This window comes from Callithrix jacchus, chromosome 19 (assembly GCF_049354715.1).
Source record: "Callithrix jacchus isolate 240 chromosome 19, calJac240_pri, whole genome shotgun sequence".
Taxonomy (NCBI): Eukaryota; Metazoa; Chordata; class Mammalia; order Primates; family Cebidae; genus Callithrix; species Callithrix jacchus.
In genome coordinates, this window is record NC_133520.1 from 51746982 (window position 1) to 51765692 (window position 18711).

The 18711-nt window shown below is 41.5% G+C and overlaps 1 protein-coding gene across 8 annotated transcripts in view; it reads left to right on the forward strand.

The window, feature by feature from the left end:
- Positions 1-1475: 1475 nt before the first annotated feature.
- Positions 1476-18711, forward strand: part of PCNX2 (pecanex 2) — a 309710-nt gene continuing 292474 nt past the window's right edge. For all 8 annotated transcript variants that reach the window (XM_035280793.3, XM_035280794.3, XM_035280799.3 and 5 more), the window contains exon 1: positions 1476-1882. In XM_035280793.3, the coding sequence (XP_035136684.3) occupies positions 1730-1882 (153 nt within the window). In that variant the 5' untranslated portion in view covers positions 1476-1729. The remainder of the gene's footprint in view (positions 1883-18711) is intronic.

Genomic DNA, 18711 nt, shown 5'->3' on the forward strand with positions numbered 1-18711 from the left:
TGCTCCTCTAGTCCCAGCTACTTGGGAGGCTGAGGCAGGAGAATCGCTTGAAGTCAGGAGGCGGAGGTTGCAGTGAGCTGAGATCACGTCACTGCACTCCAGCCTGGTGACAGAGTGAAACTCCATCTCGAAAAAAGAAAAGGAAATTACTTTTCTAGTACAGAAAGCAGCCATATTACATTTTGAATGTAAAGTAGAAGGAAGAGTGGTTATGGCTGATGGAAGACACATCACAGTAAGGCTTTTGCTGTCACTCAGTGACCTTTCATGTCCTGGGCCCTCTCCTCATAATGGGCCTGTCCTTATCACGTTTCAGCCTGGGAATGCCAGTGTGCCTTTACTGGGCCTGACCAGGACAGCCACAGCAAGTGCTGCTGCAAACCAGAACAAGGCCAGGACATAGGCAGGCACCCAAGTCAGAGAAGTGTGATGGGGACAGACCAGGCAAGTATGATGCAGGGAAGGAAGGCATGCTGGGGGATCATGGAGTCCTCGAATATTTATCTTTCCCCGAGGCCCTAGCTCACACTGGGTTTCCCTCTCCTCATCCCAAAGGAAGGCAAGCTCCCTTTTATCTCTTCCCTTGCCAAAATCTGCTCTCAAAAGAGAATCCGAAGTGTATCCACTGTAAATGATAAAATGTACAATAGCTTAAAGATTATTACTTTTTTTTCCAGTTGGTCTTCCTAGCTAAACAGCATAGAAAGATTTAGACTAATGTTCTAAATAGCCAGTTAATGCCTGGATTGTGTTCTAGAAAATAGATTTAAAAACTAAGGAGCCTAACTGAAGCTTCTGAAATTTTACCAGGAAGGTGGTTATCTTCTTTATCTACCAAGTTGGACAATAGGGAGTGGAGGAGGAAAAAGTCAGGGAGGACAGAAGATCAGTCCCAGAGGACCAGGTAGACTAAAAGAACGTCTGGGGTCAGCCCTTAATTAGGGAGAATGAAGGTGTGCAGACAGTGCTCAGGAGAAGAAATTACTTTGAGTGCTGTGTGACAGGACCTTGCATGAGGTAAATATTTGGGTGCAAAAAAGGACAAGGACAAGGAATGCATCCTGGTGTGTGCCTTCTGCATGAGAACACCCTTGCACATCCCCTAGTAGGAGGATCAGGGAGGGGAAAGGGAAGTGGCAGAGGCAAAAAATAAAATAAAAAAAAGGAAGGAAGGAGGAAGGAAGGAAGAGAGGTAGGGAAAGAAAAAGAGAAAAAAAGGAAAGAAAAGAAAGAAAGAAAAAATAAAGGAAAGAAAAAAGAAAGGAAGAAAGAAAAAGAAAGAAGAAAGAAAGAAAGAAAGAAAGAAAGAAAGAAAGAAAGAAAGAAAGAAAGAAAGAAAGAAAGAGAAAGAAAGAAAGAGAAAGAAAGAAAGAACAAGAAAAAGGCTCCCATTGAATTGATGGCTAAGGAGGGACGGGGCGGGCGCTGGGAGGAGCCTCAGAAGCATCCTCTGAGCAGCCGCCTCTGAGCACGACGGGAAAATCCTTCCTCCCTCGGACATGGCGCTCACCTGCCCGGCGGCAGCAGCCGGCTCCGGCGCCGCGGTTCGCGGGTCCGGGCGTCAGAGCAGCCCCAGCTTCAGCCGTGGGGTGGAAGGAGGCGGCGGGGGCGACGGCGACGGCGGTGGCGACGGCGGGGGCGCGGCCCGCGGGCCCGGGTGTTAGACCTGAGGGAGCCCGGGGAGCCGGCCGGGGCGCGCAGGCTGCTCCAACCCCGGGGCGCAGCCGGCATGGTGTCCCAGGTGCTGCAGCTGCTCCGGCAGGGCGTGTGGGCCGCGCTCACTGGGGGCTGGTACCACGACCCTGAACAGAGCAAGTTCACCAACAGCTGCCACCTCTACCTGTGGCTGTTCCTGCTGCTGCTGCCCCTGGCCCTGCACCTGGTGAGTGGGGAGGGTCCGGTCTCGGGGCGCTGTGAGGATGGAGGGAAGAAGGAGAAAGGAACCACCGACTTGCCATCAGCCTCAGAGGGGAGAGGGTTCCTAGTGGTCCTTAAGAGACGGAAGGGCTAGGGCTTCGGGAATTTGGGACGGAGAACGTGCAGGGAAAGGGGGCTGTGAAGATTCGCTGGAAAAGAAATGAGGTAGACAGGACTTCGGGGCCTCTGAGACTCATCAAGAATTGATGCGGGTTGTTAGGATGAGTCACTCTGCTTGTGGCAGGGAGCATGCAGCCGGTTTTGTAGGTGGGTAACTCTAGGCCTCAGAGCTGGATGGGTTGGGATAATGTTTGGTGCGAAATACTGTAGATTGTAGCCAAGAGGCAAAACGAAATGTAAGAAACAAACCCATTTCAGTTATTGGTCCTTTTTTCCCCTCTCACCTTCTTTCTTGTTTTGCTTTGAGAAGGCAGGTTCAATTATCAATTTCTCACCTTGTGATTTCTACACCACCATGTATAGCAATGTATAGGAAGATATGATAATGGATAGATCTGAAATCATGATGCCTGGGTTGAGTTTTGCGTCTACCAGTTGCCAGTTGTGTGACCTTTGGGAGGTTATCTACCGTATCTCATCTGTAAAATGAGAAAAAGAAATAGTACCAGATTTACAGATTGTTTTAGGGATTAAATGAGATAGTATAAATAAAGCCACAGGTCTGGCTTGACCCGAGATTGGACTCAAACCTGAGTTTACAGTTGTGTTCTGCTACTTATTAGCTGATGGCCTGATACTGAACTTTTCTAAAACTTAGCTTTCATATCATTAAAATGAATGTGATCATCATAATCACCACTTCATAAAAAAATTAACCAAAAATGTGTATAACAAGAGTTAAATACAGAAACTGCATGGAGGCCCTTCAATAAGTGCAAGTTTCTTTCTTTTTTCTGATTTTGTGCACAATTTTTCTTAATCCATTTTTCCTTAGCCTATGGGTCCCTTTTCTAGAGGGACAGCATAGCAAAGTCACGAGGAGCGCAGCCCTCACCAGGGTGAAATCCTGGTTCTGCTGCTTATTAGACCTAGTGTGAGCTTGAGCAAGCTTTACCTTCCTTGTAAAGCAGGGATGATTATAGTACCTCCCTTATAGGGTGAAAGTCAAACGTGAGTAAATTAATACATGAAAGTACTTCTTAGTACCTGGCACACGCAGAGTGCTCAGTAAGAGATGGTCCTTTTTTTTTCTTTCCTCATCTTCTAAAATCTCTTCATTCTTATGCTTTCTGATTCCTTTTAGCTAGAATTAATTTCTCTTCTCCCTTGCCCTTGTACCATTCTGTATTTACTATTAGTTTTACAGCATTCTGTAGTTAGACTATTATTAGCATTAATAGTACTTTTCAAATTCTGTTGGTACTTAGTTGTTGGAAGATGTATTTCACGTCTATGTCTAGATCATAAGCTTTTTTGAGGACATGTGGCTTTTTATGTTGTTTATTCATCTTGGTTTTTCCTTGTACACAGCAGAGTGCTCTGCATTTGGCAACACTGATCTCATATATAATTAACTGTGTGCCTCTTTCTTTTCCAACCAGCACTAAATAGTCTTCCTCATTATACTTTTTGAAAATTTCCTGATAATGATAGCAATATATATTTCACCTATAATCCCACTCCTCGGAAATAACCACATTAGCATTTAATGTTGTGTTCCTGCAGATGTTTTTTTCTATGCATATGGGCTCATTTTTATAAAACTCTACCTATGTGTACATATGGTCAGAACCCTTAGTTTCTACTTAAATATGCTTTATTGAGTAGCTTGATTTAGATCTTGCATTTGTGAATAGGACATTGTCCTTCATTAACTTGCTTTTCAATGATGTTTAAATGTGATTTTCAGCTAAATCTCAAAATTTTAGAAGTAAAATTATCCTTAAAAATTTTACTTTTATATCAGACGTTAAAAAATAAAACAAGTATGCCCAAATTTTTATATCTTTATGCTGCCATGCCTTTAACTGTTATAAAGTAACTGTATGTGAGTGTAGTTACTGTTATGCTACTTTTTAATATCTAGCCTATCTTATTAATAAGATATTAAAACATGGCAGATTCGTTTTTTCTTGCTTTGGTCTTCTGGTCTCTTAAAGTCCCCTTGAAATAAAAGGTCACCTTCCCCAATGGAGGCTTTGTTCTTCAGATCTTGGTGCTGAAATATATTCCTCTGCACTTCAGTGTTCCCTGTGATTGTTAATATCTTTTTCAATTTGTTCATTTACAATAATTTTTCCAAGAAGAAACCTGACTGCTTACTGACAGCAGGGGCTTAGGCAAAGTTCAGTGAACTTTCTGTTTTTGTTTTTTTCACAATTTTGGTTTAAACATGTTTAATCAAGAAAGTTTTGGTGGGGCACCATGGCTCATGCCTATAATACCAGCACTTTGGGAGGCTGAAGTGGGTAGATCACTTGAGATTAGGAGTTCAAGACCTACATAGTGAAACCCTGTCTCTACTAAAAATACAAAAAATTAGTTGAGTGTGGTGGTGCATGCCTGTAATCCAGTTACTTGGGAGGCTGAGGCAGGAGAATTGCTTGAACCCTGGAGACAGGTTGCACTGAGCTGAGATTGTGCCACTGCACTCCAGCCTGGGTGACAGAGCGAGACTCCATCTTAAAAAAGAAAAAAGGCGTGAGATGGTTAAAAAATCTGGAGACAACAGATGCTGGAGAGGATGTGGAGAAAAAGGAACACTTTTACACTGTTGGTGGGAGTGTAAATTAGTTCAACCATTGTGGAAGACAGTGTGGCGATTCCTCAAGGCCTTAGAAATAGAAATTCCATTTGACCCAGCAATCCCATTACTGGGTATATATCCAAAAGACTATAAATCGTTCTACTATAAGGACACATGTACACGAATGTTCATTGCAGCACTGTTTACAATAGCAAAGACCTGGAATCAACCCAAATGCCCATTGATAATAGACTGGATTGGAAAAATGTGGCACATATACACCATGGAATATTATGCAGCAATCAGAAATGATGAGTTCGTGTCGTTTGTAGGGACATGGATGAATCTGGAAAACATCATCCTCAGCAAACTGACACAAGAACAGAAAATGAAACACCGCATATTCTCACTCATAGGTGGGTGATGAAAAATGAGAACACATGGACACAGAAAGGGGAGTACTAAACACTGGGGTCTATTGGGGGGAAAAGGGGAGGGCCAGTGGGAGGGGGAGGTGGGGAGGGATAGCCTGGGGAGAAATGCCAAATGTGGGTGAAGGGGAGAAGAAAAGCAAAGCACACTGCCATGTGTGTACCTACGCAACTGTCTTGCATGCTCTGCTCATGTAACCCAAAACCTATAATCCAATAAAAAATTAAAAAAAAAAAAAAAAAAAAAAAAAGAAAAAAGGTTTCGCTATTTAATCTACTTTATAACTTAACAGATACTTTGAGTATTTTAAATAAACATTTTTATTATTAATTTTTGAGGGGTTTAGAAATTTATTTCTAACCCCTAGAAGGTACTTAGATCTGGGTGACGATGTGGAAAATAGTGATTTGTTAACATTTATAAACTGTGTATAGATTTGTGAGAAATGTTTGGAAGCGTACGACAAAAAACAGCAAGTCAATTTGGATAACTTGGAAAGAGTTTTACTTTGGGTTTTTATCAAGCTCATTTTCTTTTGGACACACTGAAAGATGATTTGTCTTGAGAGATATTTAAATTGTCACTTATTACATGTGTTTTGTCTTTATTCTTTTGAGATGGTAATTAATGGAGATTCAGAGCAGAGTTTTATTTCCAGAAGGAGCACATGGGCATGATTCTGGCTTTGTGTAAGCTCTGAGAGCACCAGCCTCATGTCAAAAGACACAGTTCCTGTTCTTCCTCTTCTCAGTTGTATGGCCTTGTGCGAGTCATCTTACTTCTCCAGACCTAAGTTTTACCATCTGTAAAATGGGGATAACACTTTCATTTTATAGGTTTAGCAACTGAGGTCCAGAGAGAGTCAGCTGTTTTCCCAGAGTCATCTAGTTAGTCAGTGGTAAACTTCAGCATTTTAGCTGAGGTCCAGTAGCATCCAAGTCTTCGGCCTTTCCCGGACACTATGCTGCCTGACATAGAACATGTAAGAGCACTTTGAAGTCTGAAACAGTGGAGCAACATACAGTGGAATTATGATTATGCCAGTGGCATCATGGTCAGCTCCACCGGAGAGGAAGAGTTGAGTGATGGGAAGAATGGGTGGAACCTTCACATCCTTCCAGAACCCATGAGTGGCAACATTAGACTTGATTTTCCAGGCCTGACAAATACGTTAGGATGGGCAGCCCTTTCCACGCTTGTTTTATGGCTGTAGCTTTCTGTTTCCTTTCCTTTAATTTTAGCCTGACTTGTTCTGTTTCCAGTTGTGCTTTTTAAAATTTAACCTCAGAGACTTTGTTTGATAAGAACTGCATCATTTCTAATTGCTACAATTCTTTTATTTTATTTCATTTTTTGAGACGGAGTCTTGCTCTGTCACCCAGGCTGGAGTGCAGTGGCACGATCTCAGCTCACTGAGATCCGCCTCCTAGGTTCCAGCGATTCTCCTGCCTCAGCCTCCTGAGTAGCTGGAATAATAGGTGCATGCCTGGCTGAGTTTTGTATTTTTAGTAGAGATGGGGTTTAACCATGTTGGCCTGGCTGGTCTCGAACTCCTGACCTCAGGTGATCCTCCCTCTCGGCCTCCCAAAGTGCTGGGATCACAGGTGTGAGCCACCACGCCTGGCCTCTAATTGGTATAATTATAATTAATAGGATTATTCCGTCAAGTGCTGACATGGCACTAGGCAAATAATAAGCACCCAACGCATACTCATAGTTATTACAGCTAGTTGGTGACATTTCTATGATGGCCCACAGCCATTTCCCAGTCTGGTATGTTATTATCTTTTCTTAGGTCTTGCATTCCTCTGTTTTCAAACAATATTTTTCTAACATTTAATTATAAAAAGTTTAAAACATACAACAAAGCTGAAATAATTTTACTGTGCAGCCCTGTATACAGCACTTTGATTTTTACCCTGTGAGCATTTCACTATACTTGCTTTATCACGTATCTATCCATTTGTCCATCCTTCTATCGATCCCTTCTTCTACTTTATTTTCTTGATGCATTTCAAAGTAAACTGCACACATCAGTCCATTTCTTCCAAAATACTTCACCTTGCATAATAAATGACATTTTGATAGAAATATAAATACATTACATTTTAAAGAAAGTTGCCATGGAGCTTGGTTGTTGGCTCCATACACTAGGCATCTTGGATTATTCTACTCTTAAGTAGAATAAGCCATAACAAGGCTTCCTGAGGCCTAAGACATGAAGGTACAATTGGATGTTGAGGTTTGCGAGCAGAATCCTAAGGTTTTACAATTTATTTGGCCACCCTTCCCTTCCCTTCCTTCCTACCTTCTTACTTTACCCCCCACCCCCCGCCCGCCCCATGCTTCACCTAGACTTCCTCCCCTACTTTTAACATATAAGATGTCTTTGTGTAAATGATGGAAAGGTGGCCTGCCCAGAGAGGTACCCTTTCCTGGCACATTTAATCCTGTCAGCAAGAGACCTTTGTGTAGGATGCAACCTGTACAACCTTGCATAGCAGGCTTGACCCATTCCACTTGATTGTTGTTATTCTCTTGGACTGCTTGGCATGTTGCTGTTCTCAAAACTTACCTCTTTTCTGGTCAATCTTAGCAAATATATTCAATTTCTTCAAAAGAAAGGCTTTCTTTGTGAATGAATCACATAGTTCATGCTTTCTTTCCTTGACTCCGGAACCTTGTTATTTGGTCTTTCCACATCTGGGGTCCTTATTTATTCTTGCATGGAGATGCTTGATCCTTTGCACTATCTCCATAATTTACCTGAATGTCCGACTTCCTGACTCCTGCCCTCATCTGCCTGAAGCACAGTTGTACTTGAGACTAAGAGCCTGCAGCATGGAGTTGCTTAAAAGGCATCCTTCCTGGGTCCTGGGCCTCCAAAAGAACTACAGATTCAGTCCTTCTAGATTTGGGCTGAATGCCATCCCATGCAGTTGTCTCTCAATTTCTGCTGCTCCAGATGACTCTGCGGACAGAGGGCTGTGTGTGCAGAGGGCTTGCCTGTGTGGAGAGCTCTGCTTTCCTGAAGTCCCTTCATTTGTTGCTGGGGCAGCTGTCTTCAGTCTTTTCAAATTGATACTTCTTTTCTTGAGTCACAGTTGCTCTCTTTCTGCACAACTCCTCCCATTTATCTTCATCGTCTGCCATTAGACACATGCATGTCTATGGGTAGGATCTATGTCCCCAGGTTGTGTTTCTGCGTTTGTTTCTTCTTTCCATTCCAGTTCTACAAGTTCATGACAAATTTTCTGGTAGTTATATCTCCTGCCCCATTCTCACTTTTCTTAGGGCTTCTTGAGATTGCCTCCCATTAGTGACTGGTTGTATTTTGAATGGTTCACTCCTCAGATACATGGTATTTTTCCCAAGGGTAATGTCTAATACTTTAATACTCTATTATTTTTGTTTTAATTGAACAATCTAATTCACTTGGTATTATTTCTTTTGTACGGAAGCTAATACTAGGAGATTATTATTTTCTGGCTTTAATCATTTGGTCTCATAAATGGTAAATTTTAAATATTAAGTATCTTATTCCTTTTTCATCTTCTCTAAATCTCCTTCTTATGCCCTCTGCAGGAAGAAAATGGACTTTTAATAATATTCAGATTTTTTCATACTTTTTTTTTTTGAGATGGAGTTTCGCCCTTGTTACCCAGGCTGGAGTGCAATGGCGCGATCTCGGCTCACCGCAACCTCCGCCTCCTGGGTTCAGGCAATTCTCCTGCCTCAGCCTCCTGAGTAGCTGGGATTACAGGCACACGCCACCATGCCCAGCTAATTTTTTGTAATTTTAGTAGAGACGGGGTTTCACCATGTTGACCAGGATGGTCTCGATCTCTTGACCTCATGATCTACCCGCCTCAGCCTCCCAAAGTGCTGGGATTACAGGCGTGAGCCACCATGCCCGGCCTCCATACTTTTTTATCTGGTACATTTTCTTTCTTTAGCATTTGCAATTGTATTACGTTACTATTATTGGAATAGGTAAGAATAACAGCCAACACTTACTGAGCACATAGGAGGCAGATACTTTTATAAGAGCTTTGCAAGAAAAGAAATCTCACCTTCACAGTACCCTAGTGAGGCACTATCATTATTTCCATTTTATAGTCAATGAAACTGGCAAAGAGAGGTAGGCTGATATGCTTATGAATACATGCTAGTCATGGCCTGACTAGAATGAAAGCCCAAGCGTTGGAGTTCTTACCCACTCAGCCATACCATTTCTAATAGGTAATTTTACAATGTGGGTATATTAGTTCATTTTCATACTGCTATGAAGAAATACCTGAGACTGGGTAATTTATAAAGAAAGAGGTTTAATGGTCTCACAGTTCCACATGGCTGAGGAGGCCTCACAATCATGGCACAAGGCAAATGAGGAGCAAAGTCACGTCTTACGTGGTGGCAGGCAAGAGAGCTCATACAGGAGAACTCTTCTTTATAAAACCATCAGATCTCATGAGACTTACCCACTATAATGAGAACAGGATAGGAAAGACCTGCCCCATGGCTCAGTTACCTCCCATTGGATCTCTCCCATTACATGTGAGAATTGTGGGAGCTACAATTTAAGATGAGATTTGGGTGGGGACACAGCCAAACCTTATCAATGGATATATATTTGTTGCACATTGGCATGAAGAAATACAAACACTAAAAATGTACATAACATATAATAAAAAGATAATTTCCCTCTCACACTTATTTCTAGTTTCCCACTTGAGATGGAACCACTGTTTTCTTCTTGTGCTTTCTTGCAGTGATATTTTATATATATGTAACTGGAAGTTGGAATGTAAGGGGTCCTGAGTGTAATCATAAAGCACCCTCATTTGTCTTCCACTGTCCCTTTTAATTTGCCACGAACAGGAGTTTTTTTTTTCCATCTCAGATAAAAACATGGGTAAGCCCCATAACTTCAGGTCACAGGTTATACAAATTTTATAATGGCTTTAAGCAGCAAAATACAGACTTGATTTTAGATTGCAGAATGTGCAGTTCCATAACATAATCAAGGCTTCCATCATCCAGTCATTTCCAGGAAGGAAGGCACTTGAGAATGGCACAGTCTCTTTCTTGCCCTCCTCCTCCCTCACGCATTGACCGATGTTTCTGATACCCTTGGCTTTGGAGAGCAGGAACATTCTTTGTTGACTGGTATGGTGGTAAACTGGTCTTGGGCTCTCTGGTACTTGTCTTGCATCTTTGCCCTGTCTGGTGTTTACTCTGTCCACCTCCAGCTTTCTTCTGCTCTAGTCTACTCTGCTCCATAGCCTGTTCAGACATTACCTAAATCAAATATGTACATATTCTTGCGTACACTGTCCATGTCAATATTCACATATTCTTTTCCCCATCACACTCTGGGAGAGCAGGCCAAGCTCATATGTCCACCAGAGCAGCTAGCCAGCCAGTCTCTGATCTTTCCCCTTTTCTAGGAAGGAATCAGACAGCTGTGCCTTCTACCCCCACCTAAATTGTAGGGGAGTCATATTAAGCCTCTGAATGATTCCACTGAAGCCGTTCTCTCCTGACTGAGGGAGGGGATGGGACACAGGACTAGCTGCACACCAGCAGGCCTTTCCAAAATTCTTCATATACCCTCTTTTTAAAAATTGTAAGACATCATTTTGAGTAAGAAATTTAGGTTCATGTAACTCATCCTCATAATCTATCTAGAAATGTCTGTTGTTTGTTCCAGAAATTTTCATTGGAATTTCTTACCCTACCTCGGTTCCTTGGTCAATGCTTCTATTAGTAATCATTTATGCATACATAGCCTTGTTGTCCCTCTTGACAGAACATCTTGGAGATTGTGACATATACAGCCTCCTCATTATTTATGCCTGCATAGTATTCCACTATGTCTATAAAGGGAAACTTATTTGACTAGTCCCTATTGAAGAATATTTGGGCTTTCAGATGATTTTTAACCTAATGCCATTAGTTGGACACATATGGGTCAGTCAAGATGTGCTAGCTTATGCTGAAGTAATGACTAACCTAAATATGTGTTTGGCTTTACCAAGTTAATTTTTAATTATTAATTTTATTATTTCTTTTCAGAGTAAGGACTCACTGTCACTCAGGCTGGAGAACAGTGGTGTACTTGTAACTCACTGTAACCTCAAATACTTGGGCTCAAGTGATCCTCTCGCCTCAGCCTCCTGAGTAGCTGGCACTGTAGGCGCACACCACCACACCTGGCTAATTTCTTATTTTTGTAGAGACAGGGACTCGATATGCTATTCAGGCTGGTCTTAAACTCCTGACCTCAAGCAGTTCTCCCACTTTGGCCTCCCAAAGTGTTGGGGTTACAGGTGTGAACTACTGCACCTGGCCCTATTTTTTGTGTGTACTACACATCTAACATGGTCCTTTGGGATGTCAGGGGTATGGTTAGTAGGGGGTCCTATCCATTATAGGTATTTAGAAACACTGGGCCATGTTCGGTGGCTCACACCTGTAATCCCAGCACTTTGGGCAGCTGAGGTGGGCGGATCACGAGGTCATGAGATTGAAACCATCTTGGCCAACATGGTGAAAACCTGTCTCTACCAAAATACAAAAACTTAGCTGGACATGGTAGCATGCACTTGTAGTCCCAGCTACCCTGGAGGCTGAGGCAGGAGAATCGTTTGAATCCAAGAGATGGAGGCCGCAGTAAGCTGAGATCACTCCACTGCCCTCCAGCCTGATGACAGAGCAAGACTCCATCTCAACAAAAAAGAAAAAGAAAAAGAAGCACAGGCTGTTTGAGTCATGATTTTTGGGTGAGTGGGAGCATTGCTCGCTATCATCTCCCCCCGTGACTCTGGATGATCATGCTAGTTGCTATGGCAGCAGGACACTGAGTAGGTGTCATACTCTGGCTCTGAGAGCTCCTGCTTGGCAATAGCAGATACCTGTTGTCCTCATATTTCTTTGTCAGGGAATGTTGCATGGCATACCTCACTTCAAAGGGGAAGGAGGGTACAGCTCTACCCCATGCCTGAGGGACCAACTGGGCATGTTTGTTGGACGGCACTTACATCTATGACAACAGACTGAGTTCCAGATGGTCTGCTGGTTATTGTGGAGACGACAGGAGAACAAGGTGTATTGACATCTTCTCCCCATGTAGTTAGCAGATAAACAGGCATGAATAACACAGTTATAATTGTTACTATAGGGGAAGTACAGGTGCTATACAGTAAAGATGGAAGATGGAATCTAGGCATGTGTACTTACGGAAGGCTTCCCAGAGGAGGAAGTAACTTCTAATCTGAAATTCTGATGAATGAATAGGAGTTAGCTGTGCAGGGATGAGCAGAGGAGGAACAGCATTCCAAGCAAGGGGAATGGCATGTATTAAAACTCTAAGATGTATGAGGGTCCGGCCAGTTTTGCTGTACCCTTTCAGAATATATGGCAGACATCAAGACACATGACCCCTAAAAACCTCAACAGATATCTCTTAAGGAAAATAACATTCTCCCACATAATAATCACACCCAGAAAAGTTATCGATATAATGATATTGTCTAATATATAGTTCCTATCCAAATTTCCACAGTTATGCCAGTAATGTCTTATAGAACTGGGGGTTTGGTTTGGTTTTTCTGTATCCAAGATTCAAACAAGGATAAAACATGGCTTCTAGTTGTCACATCTCTTGATTGTTCTTAGTCTAAAATGAGTTCTCTAAGCCTCTGTGTCAGTGTTGTATCCTCGTCATGCTACATATCAAAAGGATATGATTCTCCCACGTCTCCCCAGCCCCCATCATTGTTTAAGGTAGGGTCAGCCAGATGTCTCTATTGTAGGATTGCCAGTTTCCCCCTTTCTATTTAGTGAGCAATCTGTGGAGTGAAACCTGGAGACTGTATAGATTGTATTTCCAGAAGTCTTTCACCCAAGTTATGGCATAAATTGATGATGCTTTACTAAAATAATTATTACAATGGTGGTTGCAAAATGGCAATTTTCTAATTTTCTTCCTGATATTTCTTTCTGATATTTTTCTGTAAAGAAGAGTTTGTTTTTGGCCGGGCGCGGTGGCTCACGCCTGTAATCCCAGCACTTTGGGAGCCCGAGGCGGGTGGATCACGAGGTCAAGAGATCAAGACCATCCTGGTCAACATGGTGAAACCCCGTCTCTACTAAAAATACAAAAATTAGCTGGGCATGGTGGCGTGTGCCTGTAATCCCAGCTACTCAGGAGGCTGAGGCAGGAGAATTGCCTGAACCCAGGAGGCGGAGATTGCGGTGAGCCGAGATCGCGCCATTGCACTCCAGCCTGGGTAACAAGAGCAAAACTTCGTCTCAAAAAAAAAAAGAAGAGTTTGTTTTTTTCCCCCTGTCCTCATAGTTTTGTTGTGCTTTTTAGGTGGTCTCGTAGACTCATTTTTTAATTCAATGGGAGTATAATCTATTTCTATCATCATTCTTTTTGATGTTTAAGTTATCCAAAATTTGGCAAGTGAGACCTTCTTCATGTGCCTCCTGAGTTTTCTTGGATATATCCTCATCAGTTTGTGAGCACTTTATTGCTTTCAGCCCAAACAAGATATTCTGGGGCTAGTTATTTCCCTGCTCCAGTCCTGGAAGAATCAGCCATTTTGCCAAGGAGCCATGATCCTTTAGGTGGGGAATTTACATTTGGAAACCAAAATCTAGGGCTGCAGTAGTTGCATTTGTTGCTACTAGTTGTCTTTGCCTCTAGCCCCTTTCAGTAGATACAGCTAAAAGATTGACTCATCTATAGACTGAATGATTGAATAATCAATTAAAGTTTATTCTGAGACCTTCAATCTTATCTGTATCAAAGGTCTCTTCCTCTCCTTCCCCTATTTCACATTTATATCTCCCTTCTCCCACCGTGAGAACTCTAGCTCACAGCAGTATCATTTGCTCGGTCCTTAAATATACACATGGATTGCTACCCCCCTAACACCACCATACACAAATCTTTAAGGAAAAGTTCAAGACTGTTTAGAAGTTATTATTATTAATTATTATGATGGTGATTATTGAGACGGAGTCTCGCTCTGTTACTAGCCTGGAGTACAGTGGCACGATCTTGGCTCACTACAACCTCTGCCTCCCGGGTTCAAGTAATTCTTCTGCCTCAGCCTCCCAAGTAGCTAGGACTACAGGTGCATACCACCATGCCCAGCTCACTTATTTATTTATTTATTTTTAGTAGAGACGGAGCTTCATGATGTTGACCAGGATGGTCTCAATCTCTTGTCCTTGTGATCTGCCCACCTAGGCCTCCCAAAGTGCTGGGATTACAGGTCTGAGCCACCACACCTGGCCTAGTATTATTATTGTTTTTAGAATACACATCACCAGTAAGGTACTGCCAGAGTATCATGCTCAAAAGTTACCTAGATTAATTATTTTCTAATTATTTTTCAGTTCATTTTGTGGCTATGCTATCAATTTGATGGGTAGTTAAGTTCACTTGTAGTTATATAATTTTAGCTTCCTCTATCCTTGCTGATTTAATAATTTATACAACAGGAGGTATAAAAAATTAACATAGTTCACTAAACTATGTTAAACATATAAAAAGATATGCCGAAATACTTGTATCAAAAGATTTCTCTGACTGCTAGATGGAAAATAGATCAAAGAAAGGATAAAAATAGAAATGAGAGGTTCAGTGTCTATTTCAGTCATCCAGTCAAGAGATGGTGGTGGCAGTAAAGATGGAGAATTGTGGATAGGTTTTGCTAGGATTCAATGATAAGTTCATTTTTAGGGTAGAAGAGTCAGGATGGAGGAGAGGTGCCTGATTATCTGGTTTGAGCCAGAGGTGTATGGGGTACCGTTGACTGAGATGAAGGATGAAAGAGGTCAGTTGGTAGGGAAACCAAACACCTAATTTTACACATAATAGTTTGGAGTTTCCTTTTATATATCAAAGTAGAGACGCTGAGTAGATAGTTGGATATAGGTGTGGGAGTTTAAAGGAGCAATCTAAGCTAGGGATACAAATTTGAAAATCATCAGTATAGGATATTATTTTCTGCCAAGGAACTGGGTAAAACTTCCTTAACAGAATGTGTAGAGAAGGAAAACAGTGCTAACAGTGAAGCCCCAGGAGCCTTACACTCAGAGGCAGGGCAAAGAGGAGGTGTGGGGAGACAAGGGAAGAGCCAGGAGAGCATTTCCACTGCGAGCAACCATGTTGCTTACTGCTGTGAACAGGGGAAATTGTGGTTATTTTTTGTTTTTCGGGACATTGACAAGAACACTTTCCGTGGTGTATTGGGGAGTAGAAGCCAGATTGCTGTGGGCTTAAGAGGCAATGGGAGGTGAAGACCGTTCTTTCAAGCGGGGAGCAGAAAAAGGGCACGATATCTGGAGAGAGGTTTTGAGTCAAGGGGGTTTATTCCTCTCTCAAGATCAGAAGGTCCTTGAGGGTAGGGCTTTGATTTGAATCCCTGTTGGTCCTTCGAGTGATGCTTCATACACAGCAGAGAATCTCATCCTTCTGCATTATTGGAATCTAACTCCATAGAGAAGGCGCAGTTTTGGTAGTGCACATTACAGACCGTGGTCAGACCCATTTCTGTAGACTCACCACAGTGTTGTGGCCAGAATCCAGATCTTTAAACATGGAGCTTAAAAACAGTGACATTACTCCTAGAATTGGCTTGCCTTAAAGTTCAATTTGCCTTTGTTTCCAAGATAACATTTATTATTTATGCAGCAATTATGTATTTCCTTGTGGTACTTATGTCATAATTTACATTTTTTTTCCTATCGTGGGAAACTTGTACTTTAAAAAAATTATTGACCATTGAATCAGGCAAAAATAAATATTATCTCATTTCTTGTTACTGACTGATATTAAATATAGAAGGGAAATATAGAAGCTTTGAACCATGAAGGACCTTAAGCATTTCTTATTCTTATCTCTTATTCTCTGATATAAACATTTAGATTGGATTTATTGTGTGTTTCACTTCTTTCCCCCAAATCTTTACTATCTCAAACGAAATGCCAGATAACTAATACTCATAGCCCATTAGGATATGGTTCCCTATCAATAGACACCTGTTTCTAGACCAGCCTTGTCTTTTGTTAACTTATTTCTGCTTTCAAGACTACAACTAGATACTTAATAATCAGGGAAGAAGAAAAATTCTTGAATATAAGAAGTATCTCTGAGCAATCCCTCACACAAATATTTTACAAAGAAAACAGTTGTCTGGCTTATTTCAGAAATATTTTTTTCTTATTGTGTATCAACCCCTCTGGCTGTGAATACAGGCAATAAAACACTTGCCGTGTTGCTCTGTTGCACTTTGCTCCTTCTTAAAACAGCGTATCTGAATTTATTATCCCAAGGTATTGATGAATGATGAAGAGATAATAATGATTATTATGATGGTAATGATCATGAGAGACAGGAACATTTAAGTGCTTATCATGTGCCAGTGTATTATTTTATATTTCTTATGCTTAATCTTTATAAAAGTTTTATTCAGAATTATTTTTCCCATTTCACAGAAGAAGACAGAGCTTTGCAAAGGCTAGATAACTTCCAAAGGTTGTACAATTCACTAAATTGAGAAAAAAGTATATACTATAAAATTACTATCATAAATATTTATTTATTGACCAATATTTTTGACCAGCTATTTGCTGGATACCAAGCTGGGTGCTGAGGGTATAATGGAGAATAAGACAGACCTGGCTCCACCCTCATAAGACTTACCATTTTTACATGGCTCTAGGAATAAATAAGAATCAGTAGGAGAGGGCCGGGTGCGGTGGCTCATTCCGGTAATCCCAGCACTTTGGGAGGCTAAGGCGGGTGGATCACTTGAGGTCAGGAGTTTGAGACCTGCCTGGCCAGCATGGTGAAACACCATCCCTACTAAAAATACAAAAAAAAATTAGCCAGGCCTGGTGGTGAGCACCTGTAATTCCAGCTACTCGGGAGGCTGAGGCACAAGAATCATTTGAACCTGGGAGGCAGAGTTTGCAGTGAGCTGAGGTGACACCACTGCACTCCAGCCTGGGCAACAGAGTGAGACTTCACCTGGAAAAAAAAAGGGAAAAAAAGGTAATACAGAATGTGGCTTAAATAAGTTACCATTCTCAAGAATTCAAAGGAATGTATGGTCAAGGTGAGTCACTGAAGCACTATTTATCCTAGCAGATGACTAGAAATAGGTATCTATTGAGAGGGAATTGGCTTAATGAATTATGGTTCATCTTACAGTGGAGTACTACACAGCTACAAAAAAGAAATGAGAAAATAGACTGCTGTAGGGGGATCCCCAGGTAACATTGTTAAGAGAAATAAGCAGAAGATACATATGGACTAAAAAGGGGGAGGGAAAGATGAAGCATACCTGCAAGTACTTATATTTCAAAAAGACACGTTGAAAAGATAAAACATTAATAAGAACATAGTTACCTATAGAAGGAGAGAAAGAGCAGGTGAAGGCAGTAGGGCTATAAATGAGGAATGAATCTTGATAGATTGATGGCATAACCAAACAAAATCTTTGAAATGACATTTTTAATGAATTTCTAGGCCTCCTGATACAACATAAAGGCAAAAGAACCACAGAGACATCTTAAATTGCATTCAGTAAACCTATTAATATGATTTTATATATATTTTGACATTATTATATATGTAGTAAAGGATAAAGAAAATAAGAAATCATGTTATAATATTTAGGCGTAAGGATTTCAGCAATAAAAGAAAACAGATAAATGTAAAAATCAAGGGCTTACATAGAACCTTGTAATTTTTAAAGTTAGAAATATTAGCTTGGAGTGGTGGCACACATTTGTAATCATAGCACTTTGGGAGGCTGAGGCAGGCAGATTGCTTGAGCCCAGGAGTTCAAATCCAGCCTGAACGACATGGTGAAACTCTACCTCTACAATTATATATATATATGCACACACACACACACACAAATTAGCTTGGTATGGTGGCACATGCCTGTAGTCCCAGCTACTTGGGAGGCTGAGGTGGATCATTTGAACCTGGGATGTCGAGGCTGCAGTGATCCATGATCATGCCACTGCACTCCAGCCTGGGCAACAAAGTGAGACCTTGTCTCAAAAATAGAAATGCCATTCTGAAATTATGACTTTTTAAAAAATATATATTTTTGAGCACTGCTGAAAAACCTAGAATCAGTGATAACTCAATGAGAATGGACAGATGTAGAACTCAGGTTTTAGTCTATGAATTCCATTTTCTTTTAAAAGAAACTAGAGCTCTTTGGACGAAATGGTTTATTCTAGGTCTGCACCAGACAATGAACAAGAGGAGTCCATAAGTAAAGAAGAATTATTGAAGAGTACTAGGGTCATGTGAAAAAGATATGAGAGTAACCTTGTAGATGCAGGCCAAGTATGTTCAATTTGCGCCCCAGTGAGATCTTCATACAGTGATATGCATTTAGGAGGGGCCCTGATGCCTTGCCGTGAGTCACCGGCTTCTCTGCAGACTTGCCTTCCTCTTGGCTCTGTTGGCTCCTGAGGGGCACAGTTTGCCTTTGCCACTGTTAGTGGACCTTGAAAACGAGTGTGTGGGAAGTCAGGGCTCAACATGCTCGCTGCAGACAAGAAAGACTCCAATGCTGACTGCGTGTCAGGCACTGTGTGTGCACAAAGAG